This window comes from Coregonus clupeaformis, chromosome 35 (genome assembly GCF_020615455.1).
Source record: "Coregonus clupeaformis isolate EN_2021a chromosome 35, ASM2061545v1, whole genome shotgun sequence".
Classification (NCBI taxonomy): domain Eukaryota; kingdom Metazoa; phylum Chordata; class Actinopteri; order Salmoniformes; family Salmonidae; genus Coregonus; species Coregonus clupeaformis.
The window spans coordinates 12,244,468-12,261,394 of NC_059226.1; the positions used below are offsets into that span (position 1 = coordinate 12,244,468).

A 16,927-nucleotide genomic window follows, 5' to 3' on the forward strand; every position below is an offset into this window, starting at 1 on the left:
GGCCCTAGCCCTCACCATCCGAGCCAACAGGTCCCAGACGTGCTCAATGGGATTGAGATCCGGGCTCTTCGCTGGCCATGGCAGAACTCCTGAGTGGCGCAGTGGTCTAAAGCACTGCATCGCAGTGCTAACTGTGCCACTAGAGATCCTGGTTCGAATCCAGGCTCTGTCGCAGCCGGCCGCGACCGGGAGACTCATGGGCGGCGCACAATTGGCCCAGCGTCGTCCAGGGTAGGGGAGGGAATGGCCGGCAGGGATGTAGCTCAGTTGATAGAGCATGGCGTTTGCAACGCCAGGGTTGTGGGTTCGATTCCCACGGGGGGCCAGTATAAAAAATATATATATGTATTCACTAACTGTAAGTCGCTCTGGATAAGAGCGTCTGCTAAATGACTAAAATGTAAAATGTAAATGTAAGAACACTGACATTCCTGTCTTGCAGGAAATCACGCACAGAACGAGCAGTATGGCTGGTGTCATTGTCATGCTGGAGTGTCATGTCAGTATGAGCCTGCAGGAAGGGTACCACATGAGGGAGGAGGATGTCTTCTCTGTAACGCACAGCGTTGAGATTGCCTGCAATGACAACAAGCTTAGTCCGATGATGCTGTGACACACCGCCCCAGATCATGACGGACCCTCCACCTCCAAATCGATCCCGCTCCAGAGTACAGGCCTCAGTGTAACGCTCATTCCTTCGACGATAACCACTAGTACCCGAGTGGCACAGTGGTCTAAGGCACTGCAGCGCAGTGCTAGCTGTGCCACTAGAGATCCTGGTTCGAATCCAGGCTCTGTCGTAACCGGCCGCGACCGGGAGATCCATGGGGCGGCGCACAATTGGCCCAGCGTCCTCCAGGGTAGGGGAGGGAATGGCCGGCAGGGGTGTAGCTCAGTTGGTAGAGCATGGCGTTTGCAACGCCAGGGTTGTGGGTTTGATTCCCACGGGGGGCCAGTATAAAAAAATAATGTATGCACTCACTAACTGTAAGTCGCTCTGGATAAGAGCGTCTGCTAAAATGACTAAAATGTAAATGTAAATAAACGCGAATCCGACCATCACCCCTGTTGAGACAAAAAACACGACTCGTCAGTGAAGAGCACTTTTTGCCAGTCCTGTCTGGTCCAGCGACGGTGGGTTTGTGCCCATAGGCGACGTTGTTGCCAGTGATGTCTGGTGAGGACCTGCCTTACAGGCCTACAAACCCTCAGTCCAGCCTCTCTCAGCCTATTGCGGACAGTCTGAGCACTGATGGAGGGATTGTGCGTTCCTGGTGTAACTCGGGCAGTTGTTGTTGCCATCCTGTACCTGTCCAGCAGGTGTGATGTTCGGATATACCGTGCAGGTGTTGTTACAAGTGGTCTGCCACTGCGAGGACGATCAGCTGTCCGTCCTGTATCCCTGTAGCGCTGTCTTAGGCGTCTCACAGTACGGACATTGCAATTTATTGCCCTGGCCACATCTGCAGGCCTCATGCCTCCTTGCAGCATGCCTAAGGCACGTTCACGCAGATGAGCAGGGACCCTGGTCATCTTTCTTTTGGTGTTTTTCAGAATCAGTAGAAAGGCCTCTTTAGTGTCCTAAGTTTTCATAACTGTGACCTTAATTGCCTACCATCTGTAAGCTGTTAGTGTCTTAACGACCGTTCCACAGGTGCATGTTCATTAATTGTTTATGGTTCATTGAACAAGCATGGGAAACAGTGATTAAACCCTTTACAATGAAGATCTGTGAAGTTATTTGGATTTTTACGAATGATCTTTGAAAGACAGGGTTCTGAAAAGGGGAGTTTACATTTTAAAATACATTATAAATATAGTTTATTTATTTATTGTCCTATCATGATGGAATGGTCCCCAACCGTATACCTTACATTTACATTTTACATTTTAGTCATTTAGCAGATGCTCTTATCCAGAGGGACTTACATTTAGTGAATGCATACATGTTTTTTTTTTATGTTTTTTTTTTTATACTGGCCCCCCGTGGGAAACGAACCCACATCGCTGCCGGCCAAACCCTCCCCTACCTTGGACGATGCTGGACCAATTGTGTGCCGCCCATGGGTCTAGACACCCACCTGAGCGACCCATACACTAATGAGAAGGCCTTATCTATTTTATGGGCCTACTGTAAGTAGGCTATACGCAGCCAAAACAGAAAGATAAATGCGGTCAGAGACCTACTAAAGCAGCACCGCCCCCTCAACATTTTGAGCCTGCCTGGCAGGGTTGGTCCTACAAAGCCAAAGCCCCCTGATGGGAGAGCATAATATACAAGGAAATTCTCAAAAATGCTAATGAGAACCTTGACAACCTTGTACCTAGGCAGTGGGGATTCCGGTGGGGTGCCCCCACCCAGTTAGTGGCAGTGCTGGCAACACTAGCTGCAGTAACCCATGGGGAGGGGATCACACTCGGACATTCAGAGAGGGGGCATATTATTGTGGCCCTGGTGGCACAAAATAATCAAAGGTCTGACTGCACAGAGATGCTTGGGGAAATGGTCACAACGGGGGACCAGCGTGTGTGTGTTTCAGGGGAAGGGGGTGTATCTGATCTCCATCACCTAGGAATTGACAATGGTTAATCAAATCTCCCAATTTTTTGCCAGTTTTTGCTACATTTGACATGCCTTCTCAAACACTGCAACAGTATATGCATTCGTAAATCAAGTCCTTTCTTGAGTTGGGCTCTGGGATGGAACAACTGTTGAGCATCTGAGTTGATGGTTGTTTGTGGGGGAAAGGGGTTGTGTGTGTGTGTGTGTGTGTGTGTGTGTGTGTGTGTGTGTGTATGTATGTATCCCACAACTGTTGCTAGGGAGTAAATATGTTAGGGACAATATAGGATGACTCACAATAATTGTTTGCTAAAGTAATAATTGCTTGCCAAAAATCTACTTTTTGTAATGGCAATCCTGGTTACGGGTAACAATCCTTTGCGATGAACTGCCTACATTATTACGAATATTATTTGTTAATTATGGAAATTAAGATAAGCAGGATTTGTAATATATGTACAGTACCAGTCAAAAGTTTGGACACACCTACTCATTCCAGGGTATTTCTTTATTTTATTTATGCAAAGCTGTCATCAAGGCAAAGGGTGGCTACTTTGAAGAATCTCAAATATAACATATATTTTGATTTGTTTAACACTTCTTTGGTTACTACATGATTCCAAATGTGTTATTTAATAGTTTTGATGTCTTCACTATTATTCTACAATGTAGAAAATAGTAAAAATAAAGAAAAACCCTGGAATGAGTAGGTGTGTCCAAACTTTTGACTGGTACTATCTACATATACACTACCGTTCAAAAGTTTGGAGTCACTTAGAAATGTTCTTGTTTTCGAAAGAAAAGCAATTTTTTGTCCATTAAAATAACATCAAATTGATCAGAAATACAGTGTAGACATTGTTAATATTGTAAATGGCTATTGTAGCTGGAAAAGGCTGATTTTTAATGGAATATCTACATATGCGTACAGAGGCCCATTATCAGCAACCATCAGTCCTGTGTTCCAATGGCATGTTGTGTTTGCTAATCCAAGTTTATTATTTTAAAAGGCTAATTGATATTAGAAAACCCTTTTGCAATTATGTTAGCACAGCTGAAAACTGTTGTGCTGATTAAAGAAGCAATAAAACTGGCCTTCATGAGACTAGTTGAGTATCTGGAGCATCAGCAATTGTGGGTTCAATTACAGGCTCAAAATGGCCAGAAACAAAGAACTTTCTTCTGAAACTCGTCAGTCTATTCTTATTCTGAGAAATGAAGGCTATTTCTTGTGAGAAATTGCCAAGAAACTGAAGATTACATTTACATTTTAGTCATTTAGCAGACGCTCTTATCCAGAGCGACTTACAGTTAGTGAGTGCATTCATTATTTTAATTTTTTTATATATATATTTATTTATTTTTTCATACTGGAATCGAACCCACAACCCTGGCGTCGCAAACGCCATGCCCCACCAACCGAGCTACATCCCTGCCGGCCATTCCCTTCCCTACCCTGGACGACGCTAGGCCAATTGTGCGCCGTCGCATGGGTCTCCCGGTCGCGGCCGGCTACGACAGAGCCTGGATTCGAACCAGGATCTCTAGTGGCACAGCTAGCACTGCGATGCAGTGCCTTAGACCACTGCGCCACTCGGGAGATCTCGTACAACGCTGTGTACTACTCCCTTCACAGGACAGCGCAAACTGGCTCTAACCAGAATAGAAAGGGGAGTGGGAGGCCCTGGTGCACAACTGAGCAAGAGGACAAATACATTAGTGTCTAGTTTGAGAAACAGACGCCTCACAGGTCCTCAACTGGCAGCTTCATTAAATAGTACCCGCAAAACACGTCAACAGTGAAGAGGCAACTCCGGGATGCTGACCTTCTAGGCAGAGTTGCAAAGAAAAAGCCATATCTCAGACTGGCCAATAAAAATAAAAGATTAAGATTGGCAAAAGAACACAGACATTGGACAGAGGAAGCTTGGAAAAAAGTGTTATGGACAGACGAATCGAAGTTTGAGGTGTTCGGATCACAAAGAACATTTGTGAGACGCAGACCAAAATGAAAAGATGCTGGAGGACTGCTTGATACCATCTGTCAAGCATGGTGGAGGCAATGTGATGGTCTGGGAGTGCTTTGGTGGTGGTAAAGTGGGAGATTTGTACAGGGTCAAAGGGATCTTGAAGAAGGAAGGCTATCACTCCAATTTGCAATGCCATGCCATACCCTGTGGATGACGCTTGATTGGAGCCAATTTCCTCCTACAACAGAACAATGACCCAAACCACAGCTCCAAACTATGCAATAACTATTTAGGGAAGAAGCAGTCAGCTGGTATTCTGTCTATAATGGAGTGGCCAGCACAGTCACCGGATCTCAACCCTATTGAGCTGTTGTGGGAGCAGCTTGACCGTATGGTATGTAAGAAGTGCCCATCAAGCCAATACAACTTGTGGGAGGTGCTTCAGGAAGCATAGGGTGAAATCTCTTCAGATTACCTCAACAAATTGTCAACTAGAATGCCAAAGGTCTGCAAGGCTGTAATTGCTGCAAATGGAGGATTCTTTGATGAAAGCAAAGTTTGAAGAACACATTTATTATTTCAATTAAAAATCATTATTTCTAACCTTGTCAATGACTACATTTCCTATGCATTTTGCTATATTTCCTATTCAAACTCATTTCATGTATGTTTTCATGGAAAACAAGGACATTTCTAAATGACCCCAAACTTTTGAATGGTAGTGTGTATATATAATATATATATGGGGGATTGGAAATGATGCAGACAATTACATTGATGGAAGCTACAATCTATCAGCAATATTAAAGCTGATCTACCCCCCTAAAAAAAAAAAGTTATGATATGCACTGTGGATAAATGGTTTCCTGTAGGTGTGTTTGTGCCTGTGTGTGTGTGCCCCTCCCATGACATGCTTTGCTTGTTCATGGTCACAACAACTGAATAGAGTTCAGTTTGGTTAGGATTCATTGCAATGGGAATGCTTAGCCTCAGCTCTGTAAACGCTGTACTTGGAGAAGGGAATGGGGATTGTTCTGGGTTATTCTTTTAAATCCAGTGTGACCGTGACCCTAGACTTTGCCTTTTTACTTGCTCCAATTTTGGCTTCTCTTTCAGGTAAATGACCCACTCTTTGTTTGTTGACGTGATGTTATGTGTTTGTTTAGCTTCCAAAGGGGTGGGGATGGGACCCAAGTACAATTTAATAATTTTACCTCCTGAGTTCTGCTCCCTGCACTTCCCAACAGTTTGGTGGAACTGTAGGCCTACAGGTCTAGGTGAAGGCCGAATTCTAGTGTAGTTAATTTAAACAAAAGATTACTTTCTTAAATAGTATTTTTATAGCTATTATTATTTTAACCATGATGATAATGAAACTAGTATTATAATAACCTTTGTTTTGTCTTCTTTTGGGACTAAATTGCCCTTTAATCTTAATCTAGAGTCTGAATCCAACCCTTAGTGTTATTCAAAACCAGGCAAAATTAGGCAATGTTATTGTATTTTTGTTTTTTATTCATCCAAGTTAGTGTCAGAAATAAAAATCCAGCAGCAGTTGAGGATGTAGGCCTATGGCATGCACCTTCAATGGGTAACTTTAAATAGGCCTTCATGTACAGTGCATTCGGAAAGTATTCAGACCTCTCGACTTTTTCCACATTTTGTTACATTACAGCCTTATTCTAAAATGGATTAAATAGTTTATTTCCCTCATCAATCTGCACACAATACCCCATAATGACAAAGCAAAAACAAGTTTTTAGTCATTTTTGCAAATGTTTTAAAATTAAATAAAAACATATCACATTTACATAAGTATTCAGACCCTTTACTCAGTACTTTGTTGAAGCACCTTTGGCAGGCAGCGATTACAGGCTTGAGTCTTCTTGGGTATGACGCTACAAGCTTGGCACACCTGTATTTGGGGAGTTTCTCCTATTCTTCTCTGCAGATCCTCTCAAGCCCTGTCAGGTTGGATGGGGAGCGTCGCTGCACAGCTATTTTCAGGTCTCTCCAGAGATCTTCGATCGGGTTCAAGTCCGGGCTCTGGCTGGGTCACTCAAGGACATTGAGAGACTTGTCCCGAAGCCACTCCTGCGTTGTCTTGGCTGTGTGCTTAGGGTCGTTGTCCTGTTGTAAGGTGAACCTACACCACAGTCTGAGGTCCTGAGCGCTCTGGAGCAGGTTTTTATCAAGGATCTCTCTGTACTTTGCTTTGTTCATCTTTCCCTCGATTCTGACTAGTCTCCCAGTCCCTGCCGCTGAAAAACATCCCCACAGCCTGAAGCTGCCGCCACCATGCTTCACCATATGGATGGTGCCAGGTTTCCTCCAGACGTGACGCTTGGCATTCAGGCCAAAGAGTTCAATCTTGGTTTCATCAGACCAGAGAATCTTGTTTCATTGTCTGAGAGTCCTTTAGGTGCCTTTTGGCAAACTCCAAGCGGGGCTTTTACTGAGGAGTGCCTTCCGTCTGGCCACTCTACCATAAAGGCCTCATTGGTGGAGTGCTGCAGAGATGGTTGTCCTTCTGGAAGATTCTCCCATCAACACAGAGGAACTCTGGAGCTCTGTCAAAGTGACCACTGGGATCTTGGTCACCTCCCTGACCAAGGCCCTTCTCCCCCAATTGCTCAGTTTGGCCAGGCTGACAGCTCTAGGAAGAGGTTCGAAACTAATTCCATTTAAGAATGATGGAGGCCACTGTGTTCTTGGGGACCTTAAATGCTGCAGACATTTTTTGATACCCTTCCCCAGATCTGTGCCTCGACACAATCCTGTCTCTGAGCTGAATACTTATGTAAATAAGCTATTTCTGTTTTTTATTTTTAATACATTTGCAGACATTTCTAAAAACCTGTTTTCACTTTGTCATTATGGGGTATTGGGTGTAGATAGATTTTTAAATATCACATTACATTTCAGAATAAGGCTGTAACGGAACAAAATGTGGAAAAAGTCAAGGGGTCTGAATACTTTCCGAATGCACTGTATGTGGGCCTACACTTACCAGGGGCCAGGCACACTGAAAAACCAACAGATGTTGGTCGTGCCACTGTAGACCTACAACCAGCGTATTTGGGGTTAAACATGTACCTTAGTTTACCTTACGGGGGTGGGACTCGTGATTTTCTTTAAAGGGAACACTACTGGCTGTGCTGAACTACAATCTTACAGGTAGATAAGTTGAAGATAAGTCTACTATAACTTTGGTTTGTTGAAATGATGGTTCTATTTCAAAGGTGTGCGCTGAAAAACCTTATCCTGCCGAGTCCGTACTGTTGGGGTCGGGGAGTTCTACCAGCGAGTAAAAGTTATATCACTGAGTTCGCATTTTGCCTCCTGCTTGGGCATCGACGCACTGGATACAGTACCATTACAGGTTAGTAGCCTATTTAGACTATACCATTGTAAGTACTCCAGGCTATCATATTATAGTATTGTACATGTTGGCTATTCAGATGTTTTTGTTAAGCTTGCACAGAGAAGTGATTAACACTCGGCGCACCGAAATTCCATTACTACTAGAATGGCCATAATGTTCATTCTGACCATTTGATCTTTCAATTGTGTAAAATTCCATAATAAATAAAAATATGTTGCAAAATGAATGCATTTATTATTTTAAAAAGGTGATAAGAAACCTCAGGACATAAAATGTAAATTGTAATCAGTCAGAAAATGTATTGATTGATCCCGAAGCGCATAAACTGTAAATTCTAAAATGACTATAGTGTATTTTCTGACTGTAAGACAACAGTTGCCTGCCCAGCTAATGGACCATCTAAACTATATTGAAACTAATTTTACACATATAATAGATGTGGCCTAAAGACAAAAATGGACAATAGTCTGATATCAATTGTCAAATTGACTGATGACCAGCTCATTGTGCATTGACAAAGAAGGGAACAGAGTTTACCAAACAGCACATTTTCAAATAATCCTCTAGAGGTCCATGCAGGCCAGAAGTTTTGATTGCTATACCCTATCGGAAAGAGTAGATTCAAATTTAAAATTAACCTAGTCTTGCCAAAATTATAAAAATAATTGTGCGGATGGGCTCATTTTGAAAATACTGGTGACAATCAGCTATAGCCATTTGTGAAAAATATCCTTTATATTTTATTCTGTTGTATTCCATTATATTCTTACTGTAAAATATATACTGTATGTGTTGATGAGGGCAGAGCAGGGGAATATAAGCATGTAATGTCTGCTAAAGTTGATTTCATGATGAAGCCATATAGCCTCAGCTACTAAGCACAGATAGGCCTAAAATAAAACTTTTGAAATAAATTGTCATAGTATCATGTTTTTATGACCTTCCTCAACAACATTTTTATGGATTTCTTTGTGATTGTGTATGTTAAATTGATTTATTAGACTGGTGGCTATTGGTGCTGGTGGTACTGGCTATTCTACTGTTAAATATGCATATAGTCATTTTGACGCTTTGAGGTAAAAATCATCAGAATGTGTTTGTCTTTTTTTATATTTATCCCAAAGTTCTGCTAGAGTGTAAAATACACACATTTAGGAAAAGTCACATATTCACATATTAATCAATTCAGGCTATTTAAAAATAAGAATTCCCATCTCATAGACTGTCAGTCTTTGCATCCATAGCTCTGCCTATGAATTTGAGTGATTACTTCCCAAGCCCCATCTTAACCTACCAAACAAAGTGGCTGGGTCTGGTTATTGGAATGGCAGATTGTGGCTTTAAAGATAGCCTATATTGGAGACTAGATCATCTGTAAAATAGTTAGGCTACATAGGCCTATACCTGCTGTGCTTGGATGTTGGTTATCAGACTTTCAGTATGAGCTTGTTCGTGCACCCCTCTCCCATACTAGTGTCCCAGAGTGGATACAACTTCAAATAATGTCTTCCTGAACTCAATTGTCTTAACAAGAAGGTCTTGAGGCTGAATGAATGTAATGGCCTCCTGGTGAATTACACCCTTTAAAAAGCATAACAGCCTCTCCCTCCCATATGGAGACGCTGGCTGCATTTCATGACAGAAGGTTGTGCCACCTCTTCTGCCCTTGTTTACTCCCTTTCACAGATCTGATACTAGATCATGTAGTACCAATATGGTGGAAAATAGGACTTCTTCCCACACCTATGCAGTTGTCTCAAAGGGGTGTGAATGAAGGTTGGTGGCAAGGGAGACACTTTTTGGAATTAAATGCTGCCTGAGTGTCACAGGTGGGATGTGAACCCTGAATCCTGTATTCACTAGAAACCATTAGGCCAAGAGGAAATTCCCTCTTGGGCCAAGGGTGACACTGATTTTAAAGCCCTGTTTATACCTGTGCTAACTTTGGTCCTTTGTCTTGATTAGGGTTGCAAAATTCCTGGAACTTTAAATAAATTCCCTGCTTTTCCCCGAAATCCCGGTTGGAGGATTCCTGAAATCAAACACAGTAAAATCGCAAGAGTTAATTAAACTCCTATGGAGTCAAATGTAACACTATTTTGGGGTTTATATGGTCCCACCCCCATTTTGTGATATACAGTGGGGAGAACAAGTATTTGATACACTGCCGATTTTGCAGGTTTTCCTACTTACAAAGCATGTAGAGGTCTGTAATTTTTATCATAGGTACACTTCAACTGTGAGAGACGGAATCTAAAACAAAAATCCAGAAAATCACATTGTATGATTTTTAAGTAATTAATTTGCATTTTATTGCATGACATAAGTATTAGATACATCAGAAAAGCAGAACTTAATATTTGTTACAGAAACCTTTGTTTGCAATTACAGAGATCATACGTTTCCTGTAGGTCTTGACCAGGTTTGCACACACTGCAGCAGGGATTTTGGCCGACTCCTCCATACAGACCTTCAGGTTTCGGGCCTGTCGCTGGGCAATACGGACTTTCAGCTCCCTCCAAAGATTTTCTATTGGGTTCAGGTCTGGAGACTGGCTAGGCCACTCCATGACCTTGAGATGCTTCTTACGGAGCCACTCCTTAGTTGCCCTGGCTGTGTGTTTCGGGTTGTTGTCATGCTGGAAAACCCAGCCACGACCCATCTTCAATGCTCTTACTGAGGGAAGGAGGTTGTTGGCCAAGATCTCGCGATACATGGCCCCATCCATCCTCCCCTCAATACGGTGCAGTCGTCCTGTCCCCTTTGCAGAAAAGCATCCCCAAAGAATGATGTTTCCACCTCCATGCTTCAAGGTTGGGATGGTGTTCTTGGGGTTGTACTCATCCTTCTTCTTCCTCCAAACACGGCGAGTGGAGTTTAGACCAAAAAGCTCTATTTTTTGTCTCATCAGACCACATGACCTTCTCCCATTCCTCCTCTGGATCATCCAGATGGTCATTGGCAAACTTCAGACGGGCCTGGACATGCGCTGGCTTGAGCAGGGGGACCTTGCGTGCGCTGCAGGATTTTAATCCATGACGGCGTAGTGTGTTACTAATGGTTTTCTTTGAGACTGTGGTCCCAGCTCTCTTCAGGTCATTGACCAGGTCCTGCCGTGTAGTTCTGGGCTGATCCCTCACCTTCCTCATGATCATTGATGCCCCACAAGGTGAGATCTTACATGGAGCCCCAGACCGAGGGTGATTGACCGTCATCTTGAATTTCTTCCATTTTCTAATAATTGCGCCAACAGTTGTTGCCTTCTCACCAAGATGCTTGCCTATTGTCCTGTAGCCCATCCCAGCCTTGTGCAGGTCTACAATTTTATCCCTGATGTCCTTACACAGCTCTCTGGTCTTGGCCATTGTGGAGAGGTTGGAGTCTGTTTGATTGAGTGTGTTGACAGGTGTCTTTTATACAGGTAACGAGTTCAAACAGGTGCAGTTAATACAGGTAATGAGTGGAGAACAGGAGGGCTTCTTAAAGAAAAACTAACAGGTCGGTGAGAGCCGGAATTCTTACTGGTTGGTAGGTGATCAAATACTTATGTCATGCAATAAAATGCAAATTAATTACTTAAAAATCATACAATGTGATTTTCTGGATTTTTGTTTTAGATTCTGTCTCTCACAGTTGAAGTGTACCTATGATAAAACTTACAGACCTCTACATGCTTTGTAAGTAGGAAAACCTGCAAAATCGGCAGTGTATCAAATACTTGTTCTCCCCACTGTAGCTACTCTGGTCATGGTGTTGATCATTTGGGAGTTAAAAACGACACTAAATAAAGTAAATATCGAACTCTGTGTTACAGAATCCCCCTGCTGAGGGCGCAACAGGGCACTGTATCACTGTTTGTGTGAGCATTTGTTTATTTGCTTTCTGGAGCCTCGCTGTCTGACTCTCACCCATCCTCACCCCTTCTCCCCCTCACATGAGAGATTAATATCTCCTCCACCCCTTGGCTTCAGCCAATCGGACAATAGCCATGTGTCTCAACCCTGTGCACACTCTAGCCATGCAGTCTCTCCAGGCCCTGATTGGCATGCTCTCGAAGGGAGTAAATATTGCCTGTAGCTGAACGGTATTATTCCAGTCTGTGAGTGTGGGTAGACATAAACTCAGCAAAAAAAGAAGCGTCCCTTTTTCAGGACCCTGTCTTTCAAAGATAATCAAAATAACTTCACAGATCTTCATTGTAAAGGGTTTAAACACTGTTTCCCATGCTTGTTCAATTAACCATAAACAATTAATGAACATGCACCTGTGGAACAGCACTACAGGGAGACAGGACGGACAGCTGATCGTCCTCGCAGTGGCAGACCACGTGTAACAACACCTGCACAGTATCGGTACATCCGAACATCACACCTGCGGGACAGGTACAGGATGGCAACAACAACTGCCTGAGTTACACCAGGAACGCACAATCCCTCCAGTGCTCAGACTGTCCGCAATAGGCTGGGAGAGGCTGGACTGAGGGCTTGTCGGCCTGTTGTAAGGCAGGTCCTCACCAGACATCACCGGCAACAACGTCGCCTATGGGCACAAACCCACCGTTGCTGGACCAGACAGGACTGGCAAACAGTTATCTTCACTGACGAGTCGCGGTTTTGTCTCACCAGGGGTGATGGTCGGATTCACGTTTATCGTCGAAGGAATGAGCGTTACAACGAGGCCTGTACTCTGGAGCGGGATCGATTTGGAGGTGGAGGGTCCGTCATGGTCTGGGGCGGTGTGTCACAGCATCATCGGATTGAGCTTGTTGTCACTGAAGGCAATCTCAACGCTGTGCGTTACAGGGAAGACATCTTCCTCCCTCATGTGGTACTCTTCCTGCAGGCTCATCCTGACATTACCCTCCAGCATGACAATGCCACCAGCCATACTGCTCGTTCTGTGCATGATTTCCTGCAAGACAGGAATGTCAGTGTTCTGCCATGGCCAGCGAAGAGCCCAGATCTCAATCCCATTGAGCACGTCTGGGACCTGTTGGATCGGAGGGTGAGGGCTAGGGCCATTCCCCCCAGAAATGTCTGGGAACTTGCAGTTGCCTTGGTGGAAGAGTGGGGTAACATCTCACAGCAAGAACTGGCAAATCTGGTGCAGTCCATGAGGAGGAGATGCACTGCAATTCTTAAGGCAGCTGGTGGCCACACCAGATACTGACTGCTACTTTTGATTTTGAACCCCCTTTGTTCAGGGACACATTATTCCATTTCTGATAGTCACATGTCTGTGGAACTTGTTCAGTTTATGTCTCAGTTGTTGAATCTTATGTTCATACAAATATTTACACATGTTAAGTTTGCTGAAACTAAACGCAGTTGACAGTGAGAGGACGTTTTTTTTTTCTGAGTTAAATGTTATATTGATAACAGTCACTTGTTCAATAATTACCTCTTATCAATCTCATTCTGAACGTCGCATAATCCTTGAACCTGCAAGAACCCTAACCTTATTGATGAATCAGCAATACATAAATTGGCTTAATTATTTATTTACTAACTAACTAAATAATAACACAGAATACAAACACACACACGGTATAGGTTATTGATTACTAACGTAATACAATGAAAACAGGTCCCTAGTGGACTGGACTAACAATAGCATGACTGCGTGGTTAGGAGAAGGTGGGGTCAGAGTGGAAGGGAGAGACAGAGATTCAAACTATCGTTATTACATTTTGGAAACTACGCTCACAGTAATCATAATACTTAGCACCCTAACCACCGCTCATTCGGATAAGAAATGCAGTCTGCTTGGTCTGAGGTGACTTTCTTCAGGAAGGGTTTTATACTTGAGTAGAAAAGGGGGCATTTCATCATGTTTGTGCTCATCTGGGCGTGGCCACTGACTGAGAACAAGTCAATATGGAAAACAATCATCTCATCTAGAATGCTAAAATCACATTGTTATCTTCACAAAAGTATTATTATACTTAATCATTCATTTGATACAACAATTAGATGCAAACCTCATAACTGGGAAGTGTACACCCCCAGAGATACAGTTGTGTTTTTCCACCGTCTTTAATGACATCACAACATAGTAACGAATTCGACATGATTGTTCTTTAAGTCCCCACCTACCATTTCCCACATTATTTGTGTAGAAATATTGTTTCATTATCCACTTTTGGATGTTGGAGTTTTGGCAGGAAGAATCTCTGTGTTAACAAAGGCGTCCTTTCTCCCAATACTTCATGGCAAGGAAGAGAAAGTCTGCACGGTATTTATGACCAGTTGTTAAGTCATAAAACTAGCAAGACTCGTCTGAATGTCCCCCGGTACCAGTTGAAAAAATTAATGGAAGTACAGGTATACAGTATATGGAGATTGTGCAAAAATAAAGGGTTAAATACAGTGCATTAGGAAAGTATTCGGACCCCTTGACTATTTCCACATTTTGTTACGTTTCAGCCTTATTCAAATTTACATAAGTATTCAGACCCTTTACTCAGTACTTTGTTGAAGCACCTTTGGCAGCGATTACAGCCTCGAGTCTTCTTGAGTATGACGCTACAAGCTTGGCACACCTGTATTTGGGGAGTTTCTCCCATTCTTCTCTGCAGATTCTCTCAAGCTCTGTCATGTTGGATGGGAGCGTCGCTGCACAGCTATTTTCAGGTCTCTCCAGAGATGTTTGATCGGGTTAAAGTCCGGGCTCTGGCTGGGCCACTCAAGGACATTCAGAGACTTGTACCGAAGCCACTCCTGCGTTGTCTTGGCTGTGTGCTTAGGTTTGCTGTCCTGTTGGAAGGTGAACCTTCGCCCCAGTCTGAGGTCCTGAGCGCTCTGGAGCAGGTTTTCATCAAGGATCTCTCTGTACTTTGCTCCGTTAATCTTTCTCTGGAGCTCTGTCAGAGTGACCATCGGGTTCTTGGACACCTCCCTGACCAAGGCCCTTCTCCCTCGATTGCTCAGTTTGGCCAGGCGGCCAGCTCTAGGAAGAGGTTCCAAACTTCTTCCATTTAAGAATAATGGAGGCAACTGTGTTCTTGGGGACCTTCAATGCTGCATACATTTGTTGGTACCCTTCCCCAGATCTGTGCCTCGACACAATCCTGTCTCTGAGCTCTACGGACAATTCCTTCAACCTCATAGCTTGGTTTTTGCTCTTACATGCACTGTCAACTGTGGGACATTATATAGACAGGTGTGTGCCTTTCCAAATCATGTCCAATTAATTGAATTTACCACAGGTGGACTCCAATCAAGTTTTAGAAACATCTCAAGGATGATCAATGGAAACAGGATGCACCGGAGCTCAATTTCGAGTCTCATAGCAAAAGGTCTGAATACTTACGTAGATAAGGTAAATAAATTTGTCATTATTGGGTATTGTGTGTAGATTGATGAGGAAAACAATGAATTTAATTAATTTTAGAATAAGGCTGTAACATAACAGAATGTGGAAAAAGTCAAGGGGTCTGAATACATGTTTAAAAAAAACACAATAGAACAAACGTCCTTTTGATTTTTGGGGGGATTATCTGTTGTTCCATGTAGTGAATCTGTTATTCAACGTGTTTGTGTGGGCAAATGGCAGTAAGGCCAAAAATAATTTATCAAATACATTTTTTGATACTTCTTGGGGTCTTAAAATTCAAAATCAAATCGAAAAAATCCTTGGTAAGACCTGTTTTAACAATTCCATATAGCTTAGAATGATTATCCTTGATCCATTCTTACTGCAGCTCTCTGCCCCACTTATTGCAGAATGAGTAACCTATGTTTAACTTGACAGACTGGTGTTTTCCCTAAGATCTGGAAAGTGGCACATGTCCTCCCCTACACAAAGGAGGAGATCCTTCTGACTTAGATAACTACCGTACAATTTCCAAGTTATCTTTCCTTTCCAAAGTTTTAGAATCCCTGGCCAGCTCTCAGCTAATAACTTTTTTAACTAAATGGGCACCAATCTGGTTTTAGACCTGGACACCATTTCAGCTGCTACCGTTATTCTAGATGATGTGTTAAATTGCTGAGATCATAAAAAACATTGTGCTGCCTTATTTATAGACCTTTCCAAGGCATTCTACACTGTTGACCATTACATTCTCATTCAATGTCTGACTGAAATAAGCCTGGATCAGGCTTCAATGCATGATTTCTGACGCTGTCAAGTCTAGTTTCCTGTACCGCAGGGGTCGGTATTGGGACCTGTTAAATAATATTGGTCTGTCTGTTCAATCTTGTAAATTCATCTGTATGAAGATGACACTGTTATGTATGCCATTGCCCCAACTGTTGACCAGGCTATTTTAGAGCTGCAATCTGACTTTGTTGCCTTACAAAAAGCCCTGGTTGGTTTAAAACTTGTACTTAAAACCTTTTACTGCAGTGGGCTAAATCAGGGTCACAGTGTGTTTAATCAGGGTCACAGTGTGTTTCTTGGTAGTCTTAAACAAATCTACTTTAAAACAAAAGTATACACCACACACACATGGTTATGGGCTTAAAAACAAAGAAGAAACCTGTACCATGTCAGATATAGAGTTGAAATGTATTCAATTTTGAGTTTGCATCCCAATATTACACTTTATATACATCACAAAAGACTGAAATATAACAAAACCGTTTGACATAGAAACATCAGATTTTCTGTGGGTTTTTAAAATAATGTTGATAAATTATGAAAAATATTAATAACATTCCACCCATGAGGTCACTAGGTTATTTGACTGCAGGAAAGGGTTTTAATACGGGCAAGACTAAATACATCTTGTTCTCTAATTCTCGCCAAAATGTTTGATGGACCACATATTTATTCATTGGTTGGTTCCCACCTATACTGTACATATCTGGGCATTTGGATTGACAAAGATTTCATGTTTTAAAAAACATACTGATGAGCTTGTTAAAAAGCAAAGATTTAAAGTGGGCTTCTTTTTTAGAAATAATTTTGATCTAGCCTTTCCCTAAACAGCAGGAAGCAGATTGTACAGTCAACTTTGCTTCCAGTTCTTGACTATGGTGACACCATTTACCAGATTGCAGCAGC

The 16,927-nt window shown here is 42.7% G+C and overlaps 1 protein-coding gene across 1 annotated transcript in view; it reads left to right on the top strand.

Annotated features, from left to right (window-relative positions):
- Nucleotides 1–7,643: 7,643 nt before the first annotated feature.
- LOC121550271 (nucleoside diphosphate kinase, mitochondrial) overlaps nucleotides 7,644–16,927 on the top strand; it is a 44,308-nt gene continuing 35,024 nt past the window's right edge. Inside the window, exon 1 of the mRNA XM_041862461.1 lies at nucleotides 7,644–7,915. Within this exon, the coding sequence (XP_041718395.1) occupies nucleotides 7,756–7,915 (160 nt within the window). The 5' untranslated portion in view covers nucleotides 7,644–7,755. The remainder of the gene's footprint in view (nucleotides 7,916–16,927) is intronic.